Source organism: Eschscholzia californica, unplaced genomic scaffold (assembly GCF_041429995.1).
Source record: "Eschscholzia californica isolate CP2 unplaced genomic scaffold, dmEscCali1.0.p SCAF_3, whole genome shotgun sequence".
NCBI lineage: Eukaryota > Viridiplantae > Streptophyta > Magnoliopsida > Ranunculales > Papaveraceae > Eschscholzia > Eschscholzia californica.
This window is the reverse complement of record NW_028238420.1, coordinates 27,458,896-27,469,451: the sequence shown is the minus strand read 5'-3', so window position 1 is coordinate 27,469,451 and position 10,556 is coordinate 27,458,896. Positions and strand designations below refer to the sequence as shown.

The 10,556-nt window shown below is 35.8% G+C and overlaps 2 protein-coding genes across 5 annotated transcripts; both read left to right on the top strand.

Annotated features, from left to right (window-relative positions):
- Positions 1–783: 783 nt before the first annotated feature.
- Positions 784–6,560, top strand: LOC147549305 (Sec14p-like phosphatidylinositol transfer family protein). Of its 4 annotated transcripts, none has more exons than XM_086665601.1 (14): positions 800–883; positions 1,013–1,070; positions 1,436–1,550; positions 1,997–2,294; positions 2,648–2,747; positions 3,284–3,550; positions 3,895–3,972; positions 4,052–4,153; positions 4,240–4,289; positions 4,407–4,506; positions 4,622–4,784; positions 5,002–5,381; positions 5,459–5,533; positions 6,199–6,560. In XM_086665601.1, the coding sequence occupies exons 3-14, from the start codon at positions 1,544–1,546 to the stop codon at positions 6,214–6,216; spliced, it is 1,638 nt and encodes a 545-aa protein (XP_086521727.1). In that variant the 5' UTR covers positions 800–883; positions 1,013–1,070; positions 1,436–1,543; the 3' UTR covers positions 6,217–6,560. The 4 variants fall into 4 exon arrangements, with proteins under 4 accessions (XP_086521726.1, XP_086521727.1, XP_086521728.1 ...); XM_086665602.1 differs by lacking the exon at positions 1,013–1,070 and adding an exon at positions 1,128–1,246 and having other exon boundaries at positions 834–883; XM_086665600.1 differs by lacking the exon at positions 1,013–1,070 and having other exon boundaries at positions 784–883.
- A 1,488-nt stretch (positions 6,561–8,048) lies between these two features.
- Positions 8,049–9,494, top strand: LOC147549304 (F-box/kelch-repeat protein At1g57790-like). The gene has a single exon (XM_086665603.1). The coding sequence runs from the start codon at positions 8,195–8,197 to the stop codon at positions 9,272–9,274; it is 1,080 nt and encodes a 359-aa protein (XP_086521729.1). The 5' UTR covers positions 8,049–8,194; the 3' UTR covers positions 9,275–9,494.
- The last annotated feature ends 1,062 nt before the right edge of the window (positions 9,495–10,556 follow it).

The following is a 10,556-nucleotide window of genomic DNA, read 5'->3' as shown; positions in this document are numbered from 1 at the left end:
ATACAGTCAAAAAATAAAAATGCAAATAAAAATTATGAATTGAACGAAAAACTAAAAAGTGAGAAGAGAAATTATTAATTAAACTTTCAAATTAGATAGAAAATTCATGGAATTATCGAAGTTAAGTATTATGTCAGTCTTGAACTTAAAATTAGATGGAAAATTTTACGGAAAGACCGACGTTATAGTGTTACGTCGACCGTAGTGATATAAAAGAAATAATAAGTGTAGAGTTGTTTTCGTACTTTTAAATGAAAAAAAAATAGAATTTCACTAAAATTTAATTAGAAAAAGAGTATTACTAACTGATTTTAGTGGTGAGAGGGTATTTTAAGTGAAGAAAAAGAGTTTCCCCAAATTCAATTAAAAAAGAGGTATCCCTAATTGACATTAAGGGTGAGAGAGTAGCACTATATTCACACTTCAAAAAAATTGCACGTCTCCAAACACAAAACATCTTTCTTCAACAAAAAAAAGGAAAAGAAAATATCTTCGAGTACTTTCGGCGTAGTACATGGATGGAGCATCTCATCTAGTCGGCCGCCCCGTGGTATCATCTTTTCTCCATTCATTCAGCGATCATTGCATTAGAAAAGGTCCCTAATCCGAGACCAAAACAGTTGATATTATTATCGTCAACCCAACCACACTATAAACCCCTCTTATATCCAACGGCTGAATATTACAATTAACAAGAAAATCAGTCCAATCTAACGGCATTCATTATTGGGGATGACAGTCTTCCCTAGCTGACACTAAAAATAGGTTATTAGGTGTAAAGTTAGAAGAGGAGGTAGATGAATATAACCAAAAAAGTAAACGAAGAAAGGAGAAACGACGAAACAGAGATTGTTAGAGAGAGAAAGTTTTAGAGAGAGAAAAGGTAAATTCTACCTCAGATTTCTCATTCATTTCTCGGGCTCAACGAAACCCTAGAAATCCGCAAATTTTTTTTTTTTTTTATCATTCCTTTTGTGTTTTTGATCTTATACGAATTAATTAAAATTATCAGACTTTCTACATTGAAATCGGCTCATACAAATTTTATGACTCTGATTCTTAATTGAAAGGTAAGAATTCTTATTGATTTTGGCTCAAATACTTCTTGTTACTTTGTTGTTTTGAAGATTGGAATTTTTTGAGCTGAATTGCGTTATTCAATTGGTTTAATGCCTGAAAGTTTGATTCGGATTTTGATATGAACGATTGTTTGATTATACAAGCTTGACTCTTAATTCCATGAATGGTCAGTTCATGTTTCTTTTTGTTCTTTTTCATATAATTAGGTTTTGGATCCGCCTAAAATATGAACAAAATTCCAAATCTTATAATTAAATTTTCAATTCCTTGTTATTTTGTACTTCTTGTCTAAAATAGAGAAGGAAATTGGGTTATAATGAAGGATTATGTTTAATGTTTTATTTTCTTGCTTCAGATCTATAAGGATGCTTGTTTTTCATGAGTTTGATTCGGAGCTGCAATTGGTTCTTGTTATTCTCTAAGTTTGAGACCTGGTATTTCTTCTTTACATACCAGCATAGAAATGACTGGTAAGTTTGATATAGTGCGATCCCTTTTGATAAAGTCTCATGATTCTGATGAATGGATCAAATTAGCAAGATCACGACATAACGATGAAATTAGAAAGTTGCATTTCGTTTTAGATTAATGTTGAAACATATGTTTGAACAATATCTGTTTAGGACATAAAAAACGGGTAACATTTGACGTGGATGATACTTTGCAAGAGCTTTACGCAGAAATAGAACTCAATCTGTGTAAATTGTTAAACAGTCGAGATATTATTCAAACTCAGTGGATTTAATCACAATTGCATGAGCATTTCAGAATAGCAATGAATGGATTTCATTTTTGTTGTTCTTTTTTGTTATTTTGAAAACAGTTCGATCAAACTGTCGCATATCAATCATGTAGTATGTATTTTTGGCATTTAAGATGTTTGATTGCTAGACTGTGTTAATTTGTTATATTAAAGGTCAAGAAGGACTGGATATTTCTGCTGACGTAGATGAATGGAGATCAGACGTAGAGAAATCAGAAGGGAAGAACAAATGCCGGGTGAAATTTAGGGATACTGTGGAGATGCATCCTTCAGATGGGTACAGTTATTCTCTGAAGAAAAAAGAACAAGAGAATTTTGATTTTAGGGTTCCTAAAGTTTACATAGAGCACATAAGAGACACAAAGGAGGAGGAGGTGGTTCTTGAATTTCGTCGAAAGCTCATACTGGATTCTTTGCTGCCTAGGCGTTATGACTACCACACATTATTGAGGTCCGTCTTTTATTTCTCCTATCTTGTTCTATTGCTTCTAGCTCCAAGCTTGATTTTAAATGGACACCGTGATGCAATTGGCATGTGGTGGACCTAGTTTTTGGTTCATCACCACATGGTAAGCCTAAAAGAATGTCTCCATTTGATATGTAATTCGACTTTTGGGCCCTTAAACTATCGATGCCAAGTTAGATATTAACATAAAAAATTTCGTGTATCAGTCTTAGTCTTAGATGTATATAAACTTTGTTTCTTTTACAACTAATCCTATTCCGGAGCTAAGGTTTTTCTTTAGCTGTATGCTGTTGCGCACTATCTCCTTTGATATGAAAGTCTTTTTTCTAGTTGTACAGATTCTTGAAGGCTAGGGATTTTAATATTGAGAAAGCCACCCAAATGTGGAAAGAGATGCTTCAATGGAGAGAAGAATATGGGACGGATACCATATTGGAGGTCAGGACATATTTCATACTTTATGTTTAGTCTTGGAGAGTAATACTATTACGTATATACTTGTTCAGGACCATAGCACACAATTCTGTTTTATTTAGACCAACAGGTTAATGGTCTCTTGATTTTCATCTAAGTTTATCTTTAACATTTGCGGGATATTGGGCCTTTTCGCTGCGAAACCTGTAAAGAATCTCTTCCTACCTATGCTTAATCTAGATTTCTTTTCTTTTAGTCAAAATACGGTCATACGGGAGATGACCTCTGACGGATAATTTGTGTGATAATGTAATCATATATCAAAATTTATTATGACTTTGTTTAGGATATTAGACATTTAGAGTGATGTTTATGATTGTAGAAGAAGCAATAGACTAGACTACTGTTGTGTCTCATAAACTAAACTTTTGGTGATTTTTTATTCAATTAGTCTACTATGTTGGATAAAATTTTACATGAAATAGATGGCCTTGCTTCTTTTCATGTGTATGGTATCACTTTAGTCTCTTTCACCTGACCAATACTGAAATTATCTGAAGGATTTCAACTTTGAGGAGCTAGAAGAAGTATCACAATGTTATCCTCAAGGGTTCCATGGAGTCGACAAACAAGGAAGGCCAGTGTATATTGAGAGGCTGGGTAAAGCTCATCCAAATAAAATCCCACGAGTATCCACTATGGATCGCTACATAAGATATCACGTGCAAGAGTTCGAGAGAACATTTAACGAGAGATTTCCCGCGTGTTCAGTTGCTGCAAAAAGACATATTGGGTCAACAACAGCCATCCTAGACGTGCAAGGCTTGGTATGCTGTAACTTTCTTTATCATCAGCCTTGTACATAATTTGTGCAATTTAATTATGCACCTGAAAATAAAGCAAGAGTTTTCCTAGCTCCAGTTACTATATAGTCTTTAAAGAAAATTGAAGTTACACAATTTATTTTGGTCTCAGCCATAACTGTTCACTTTCTGATGTATAGTCCTCCCACCCACATCAATGTTTAGTGATTTCTAATTTACGTTCTCATTGATGAGGCAATGATGCACCTTTATTGTACAAAATCAAATGGGCTTCTACAAAACAACAAATAGAGTTAGATTATATAAACTTGTTGGATGTTGATTAATGCTTCTGTTTGGAGATACAGGGTATTAAGAATTTCAATAGGACTGCAACAGATCTTCTGGCAAGAGTAGCTAAGATAGACTGCAGCTACTACCCAGAGGTAAGCAGTTTCAGATCTAGTTCTAGTCCTGGTTAAATTTTTTTTTTCTGCTTATAATTTAATTCTTTCTTTATTGCAGACATTAAATAAGATGTACATTGTCAATGCTGGATCTGGCTTCAAAATGGTTTTTGCCGCAGCAAGGAGATTTGTTGACCCAAAGACTATCAATAAGATCCAAGTAAAAGAAATACTTATCGATGTTGAATTAGTTTGTACTTCTATTTTCTTGCTACAAAGTAGCATTAACCTCTAAATCTGCTGCAGCTTCTGGACGCCAATTCCCTGGAAAAACTATTGGACGTAATTGACTCTAGGTATGTCTTAGTGTGTGGCGGTTTGGTGGTTATGCTTCAGATCTTTTTTTTCCACATGTTTCTCAAAAGTTGTGTATTGTTATGTTTACCATTTCTTTCCTAATATCTTCTTTTCAGCCAACTGCCTGATTTTTTAGGTGGCTCATGCAACTGCTCATCTGAAGGAGGATGCCTTAGGTCTAACAAGGGACCATGGAGAGATCCTGAAGTAATGAAGGTATATATATTACTCTTTTGGATGCACCTTCCAATCCATGATATGCGTTTTTTATTGAGTCCAACTAATATAATTGAACTAAGATATGTCGATCAACCATGATTTCCATTTGCAGCTTGTTCAGGTCGGTTCTTCAGATGAAATTACCCCTCATTGTGATGACAATCTCGCCAATACATCTGAAGCTTTAGACTGTGACCCAAGGGTGGCATTTTCGGAGCAATCATTTCAAATAAATGATCAGGAAAGATCCATGGTTTCAACATCAGAACTGAGAGGTACCATTTTAGCTATTTGTTTTATGATATGTACTTCACTCATTTCGGAGCAATGATACTAAATGCATTTATCAAACTTTTACATATCAGTAGGGCTCTGAGAATTGCAGAAAATAAGCATCATAATAATTATTGGTCTTTTTCATTCACATATATACCCTTCTGCTATATTTAGCTGATATAAGTCAGGTTCTTCGTTATTTTTGCTTCTCTTCAGATACTTCTATCATCAATAGGTCCAATATGGTGGAGAGCAGGAGAGAGGAGAGGAAATTCTGGTTTCTTGCAAGACCACTAGTAGCTTTTATGCTCAAATTATTCACTATCTTTCGGTTTCTTCGCCTTGAAAGGAGGCAAAGAAACGTTTCCCCGGGTGACCTGTTGGATCCTCGTAGGGAAAGTCATCACCTGGCTGCACAGCCACGTATTGAACAGGACCGTACTCTACCATGTTTACAGAATCTTCAGAGATTGGAGAATTTACTCGAGGAAATCAGTAGCAAACCGCTGGATATTCCCTTGGAGAAAAAACAGATGCTTGACGAGTCTTTGGATCGTATAAAAACCGTGGAGCTCGATCTTGAGAAGACAAAAGGCGTAAGCATCTTACTTTTGAAAGGGAAGCTGAATGCCCGTCTATCATTTCTCTTAAATGTGCCTTTTTTGTTTTTCAGTTGTTAAAAACTATGGTGGTGAAACAAATGGAGATTGCGAACAAACTGGAAACTCTTCAGGAATTTAAATTTCGGGTAAGTTAAGTTATGGTAAACCATTTGCATCAATTATCTACTTTGTGCCCAATATGTATGAATGTGTTATTGACTTCTCCAAATATTTATAGATTAGAACTCCTTTCTTGTCTATTTTTCGATTGCTAAACTCGGATATTAGGTAACCCTAGTCCTAGCCAACGAAGTCATGCACCCACATCCACATTATCAAGAATTAATGATACACCAATCCTTTGAACATTTTAGGACATGACCAAGTAGAAGAAACAGTACCCTGCTCACTTAAAAAAAAACCTTTGTTCTTTTGGCCTAGATAATCTTGCTTAGTTAAGAATTTTTACTAAGTTTGTTTTTGACAAGTACTTGGTTTGAACTTCGTTTTTAATAAAAGAATGAAATTTAAGACCCTATCTTCCGTTCTACTACCATCCCTTATGGTGGCCTGGATAGATTACATCAAGATATTGGGCTAAGAACTTGAGACTCGGAGAGGTCTTGGGAAGTCTGAGCTTCTAAACTAGCTGAGTGACTCATTGGTGATTCGGAAACACGCACACATATACATATTTCTTATATGCTAAGTTAAAATATGTACTATTTTCTTAACTGGCCCGCATACCCGTAGTCTACACTGTATAAGCTCTATCAGGCAGGCTAAGCTGTTGTACTTGTTCCTTTTGCAGCGAAGATTTTTTTGTTGAGCTTTATGACTTGGTGAGGACATATACTGCCAAAGGGAGAAAAAGATAGAACATTTGTCGGATTTACGATTTAAAGATTTGGATGGACTCTGAAGGTATATCACATCATACTCTAATATTTGTTGGGTATTGGTTATTTGGTTGTATATACAAATTGCCTGGTTTTGATGCTGGGAGATTTACTTCACGAGAGGATTGGATTCAGAGTTCATTCCTCAATGATTCTTTTACTTTATACTAGATAAAACTCACATCTGTATACGGATTAAAAGGTCGGTAAAAGCAGAAAATGTTGTAATATATATACATATATAAACCAGTTGTTAGCTGGGGTTTTAGGTGAATTTTTTTACTATCCTTTGAGATTGTTTTGCTCGAGCTTGCTAAACAACACATTTTGAGATTTATAGGTAGAATTAGTTGCTAAAAAAAAAAAAAATTGAGTTGTGGTTGATCTCTATGCTTAGTAAATGTAGGAGTCATGTATTAGATGCGGGCGGTGCTTCTTTTTTCTTATTGTCTTAATCTGACTAGCAAAAGTCTATCTGGTTTCAACCTCAATTTCTGACAGGAGTAGAAATTTAAAACATTTGAATCATGTATTTACAGAATAGTACTGTAATTAGGCGCACGCCCCAAACCCCCCACCACACGGGCCTGCTGGTTATGGTGACATATGCATGGTAGTGGTGTTGTTGGTTAAATGGTGGCGGTGATGGTGGTTGTTGAATGGAGGTGGTGTTGTCACCTTTATGTTGCTGGGGTTGTGACAGTAGTGCTCAGTAGTAGCGAGGGCAGTCGTGGTATAGTTGTGACAGAGGTGGTGGAGTGGTTAAGAATGATCGGTGATGGTATTAAAAAAAATAATTTTTTTTAGGTCTTTGAAACGCAATAGGGAAAAGCCATGAATTTGACTCATGCCTTTTTTCTTTTTGTTGAAAGTTTGACTCATGCCTTTTGAGTGAAAAAATGGTACTCCAACCAAAAAAAAAAATGGTGTTTTTTCAAGGGAACCTATGAAGTTATTAACAATCACGGGAAACAAGCTAACTATCTTTTTCAACAAAAAAAAAAAAAAAAGCTAACTATCTTCATGCTCCTCAGTCTAGCTAACTGTCGATTAAGGCCATGTTTGATACGCAGGAACGGAATGTGATTTCTAGAAATAACATTCCACAACGTGATTCTTGGCTATTAGACTATTTTAGTTTGATGTTTGGTTTGACTAAAACTGGGACAACGTGATTCTTGGCTATTAGACTATTTCAGTTTGATGTTTGGTTTGAATAGAGTTGGGATTTTGATTTTAGACAGATTCCTAACTTGGTGTTCAGTCCGTACAGGAATATGAATGTAAATTTTTGTAAAAGTTTTGTTACATCTTTACTTAAACTATATAAAGTACATGTCAACTTTGTTATATATATTTTAATTAGTATTATTTAAATTTGAAGATATGAAATGGTAATGTGATTTAACTTCACTTTTAAAAAGCTCTCGCTAAAAACACTTTTTTAGATGGTATGAAATTGATTGAGATGAACAAAGGCCGAGAGAGAAAAGCTAGGTAGAGAAAGAGAGCGAGGTGAACACTAGATTTTTAATTTTTTTGTTGCGATATTACATTAAGGATAATTTTGCCCACAAATATAAAAAGACATAATTACGAGGAAATAGGATTTCGCCTACATTCTCTGCCAAACAATAATTTGGATGTTTTTCTCACAAATCACATTTCATTCACACGCTATTTCCACACGTCAAACATATCCTAAGAGTTTACTTGCTGTTCACGAACCATTTTATATTATGAATGTGTACTAGTTGTGTAAGTCAAAGACCTTGTCCTTTGATGAATAAATAATAAATAACCAAAATAAAACTATGGTACTTGGAGCCCAAGTCTATGATTGGTTTTAAATTCTCCCCTTCTTCTCGCTTATTCCCACTAATCAATTCTCTCTTTCTCTAAAGCATCATGGGCGTTAAGAAGGCAAAGCAACTCAGAAGAAAAGACACAATGGCATGGCCAGACCTTCCTGATCAACTTATTACCTTGATCTCGAAGAAACTACATCTACTTGATCACGTTCACTTCGACGGTATTGCAAAAACATGGAGATCATCCTCCAAAAAGTGTAATTCAAATCGACAATTTCCATGGCTCGAACTTTCGGTCGAATCCGTAGCTCATAACATAAGTCAAGTGTATAGTATACCTGAGCTCCCATGGATTAATGCTTGGTGGAATCGAAGATACAACAACAGGCTACCCCATGACCCAGTTATTGGGTCCTCCCACGGTCATATAGTAATGAGAAGCTCTGACTCTTCTGGTTATTTCATATTTTTTCCACCCAATGGTACCCAAGGGCTTCCGCATCTCGATCCAAATATTCCATTTCGCCACATTGTGTTTTCGTGGGGATACGACCATAAGACTATCCCGTCGTCCTTGGTGCTAACTGGTTCTAATTCTAAACCTGGCCCGATGTTCTATTGTGCTCGAAAATCAGGAAAACATGAATGGGTCAAAGTTCAATGTAGTCAACTTTCCGACCCAAATTCTTCTAACCCTAATTCGGGTACTATAGAATTTACAAATGCAGTTGCTCTCAATGGGAAATTTTATGCATTGAGTTTACAAGGAACTCTTGCAGTTATAGACATTGATGCTGATGAAAATCCTACAGCTACAATATTGGGTGTAACGAGAGCGATCCCTTCTGTTTCTCCAAAATGTTTTAAAGAGTACTTGATAGAATCCGAAGGTGAAATCTTATTAATTTTTCTAATCTCGAGAAAATCGTTCAGAGAAGTAAACGACATTGAAGTTTTTCGCCTTGATTTTACTAAAATGACATGGAGGAAAATAGAAAACTTGGGAAACCGAACATTGTTCATTGGTTTGAATTGTTGTATGCCAATTAATGCAAGTGAACTGGGATACAAAGAGAACTGCATTTACTTCAGACAAGACATGAATGATGATCAGTGGTGGGAATTCAACATGAGAGAAGGGAAAATCCGATTGGGGATGAATCTAAATTTAACCTAGACAAGTCACAATCTGCTACATGAGTGGAATAACTCTGTGATTGTTTGGTTTATATATAAAAATAATATCTCATGTTTATTAATTTGCAAGTATTTACTCCAAGTTATCATGGTGCATATACCCTGTACCTGGGGCTTCTCCTGTGATTACTAATAATGTGTGTTTTTGTAACAATCTCAAATCTACATTTGAATATTGGTTTATGTATTCAGTTTTGCTATCAATCTGATTGAGTTTCGCTACCGAAGTGGTGGACTTTCATTAAGCGTTACAAAGTGGTTGTAACGCCCCAAATCTAGATTTCCACGTCAGCCGTCATGAAAGCTAAACTTAAAGCATTCATCCGCAGAACAGTGAACATAGACGATATATTCATCAAAGAGACACTACAAAAATACGTTCTATTGCCGACGGCGTTTGCCGACGGAATTCTAAAAAACCGTCGGCTATAAAAGTAAGGCCGACGGGTTTTTTACAGCGGTCGGCATAAGTGTACCTATGCCGACGGTTTTGGCAGAAAGTCGTCGGCATATAACACCTCGGTGACCCTCTAACCCACTGTACCACCGACGACTTGGCCGACGACCATAAAAACCGTCGGTAGAATAATTTGGCCGACGGATGTTTTTGAAGCCCGTCGGCCCGCACCCTGTTATGCCCTAGCTCGTACTCGGCTATTATTACATCTACGCATCTCTCTTTTCCTCTCTTGGTCGAAGGATTTTGCGATGGTATTTTCAATGTTACCGACAGCTTTCTCCCGGCAATAAACTCTGTTTTTGTAGTGAGACAAATAACATCGAACATGAAGCTCAATAGTAACAACAAATCAACTAAAAGAAACTTTATCAAGTTTTCAAAACTAGATAGAAGTCTCTAAACCATCGACACGTGGGTCGGAAATGAACGAATAAAAGAAATTACTACCTATAAAAAGAAAGAATATTGCTAAGGAAACTCCTCAAGGCTAACTACGACTCAAGCAGGTGACACTTCCCGATTTCCTGAAAATAATAGGTTGGGTCAGACCCCAACAAGTAGATTTCGAAACCTCTTTAATAGACAGTTTCAAGAGCTACCAAAACAAATAGACAACCCCATAACATATAAAGGTGTTCATTGTAAGTATTCAAGTTGTGACCATTATAATAAAGTAAACCACATTTGTAACAAACAACCAAAAGCGATATGATACGTTGGTGTCCACTTAAAGTACTGTAAATAAATTTTTTTTTATAGATATTATGTAAATGTGTACGAATTTCTCAAACTATTATGTATA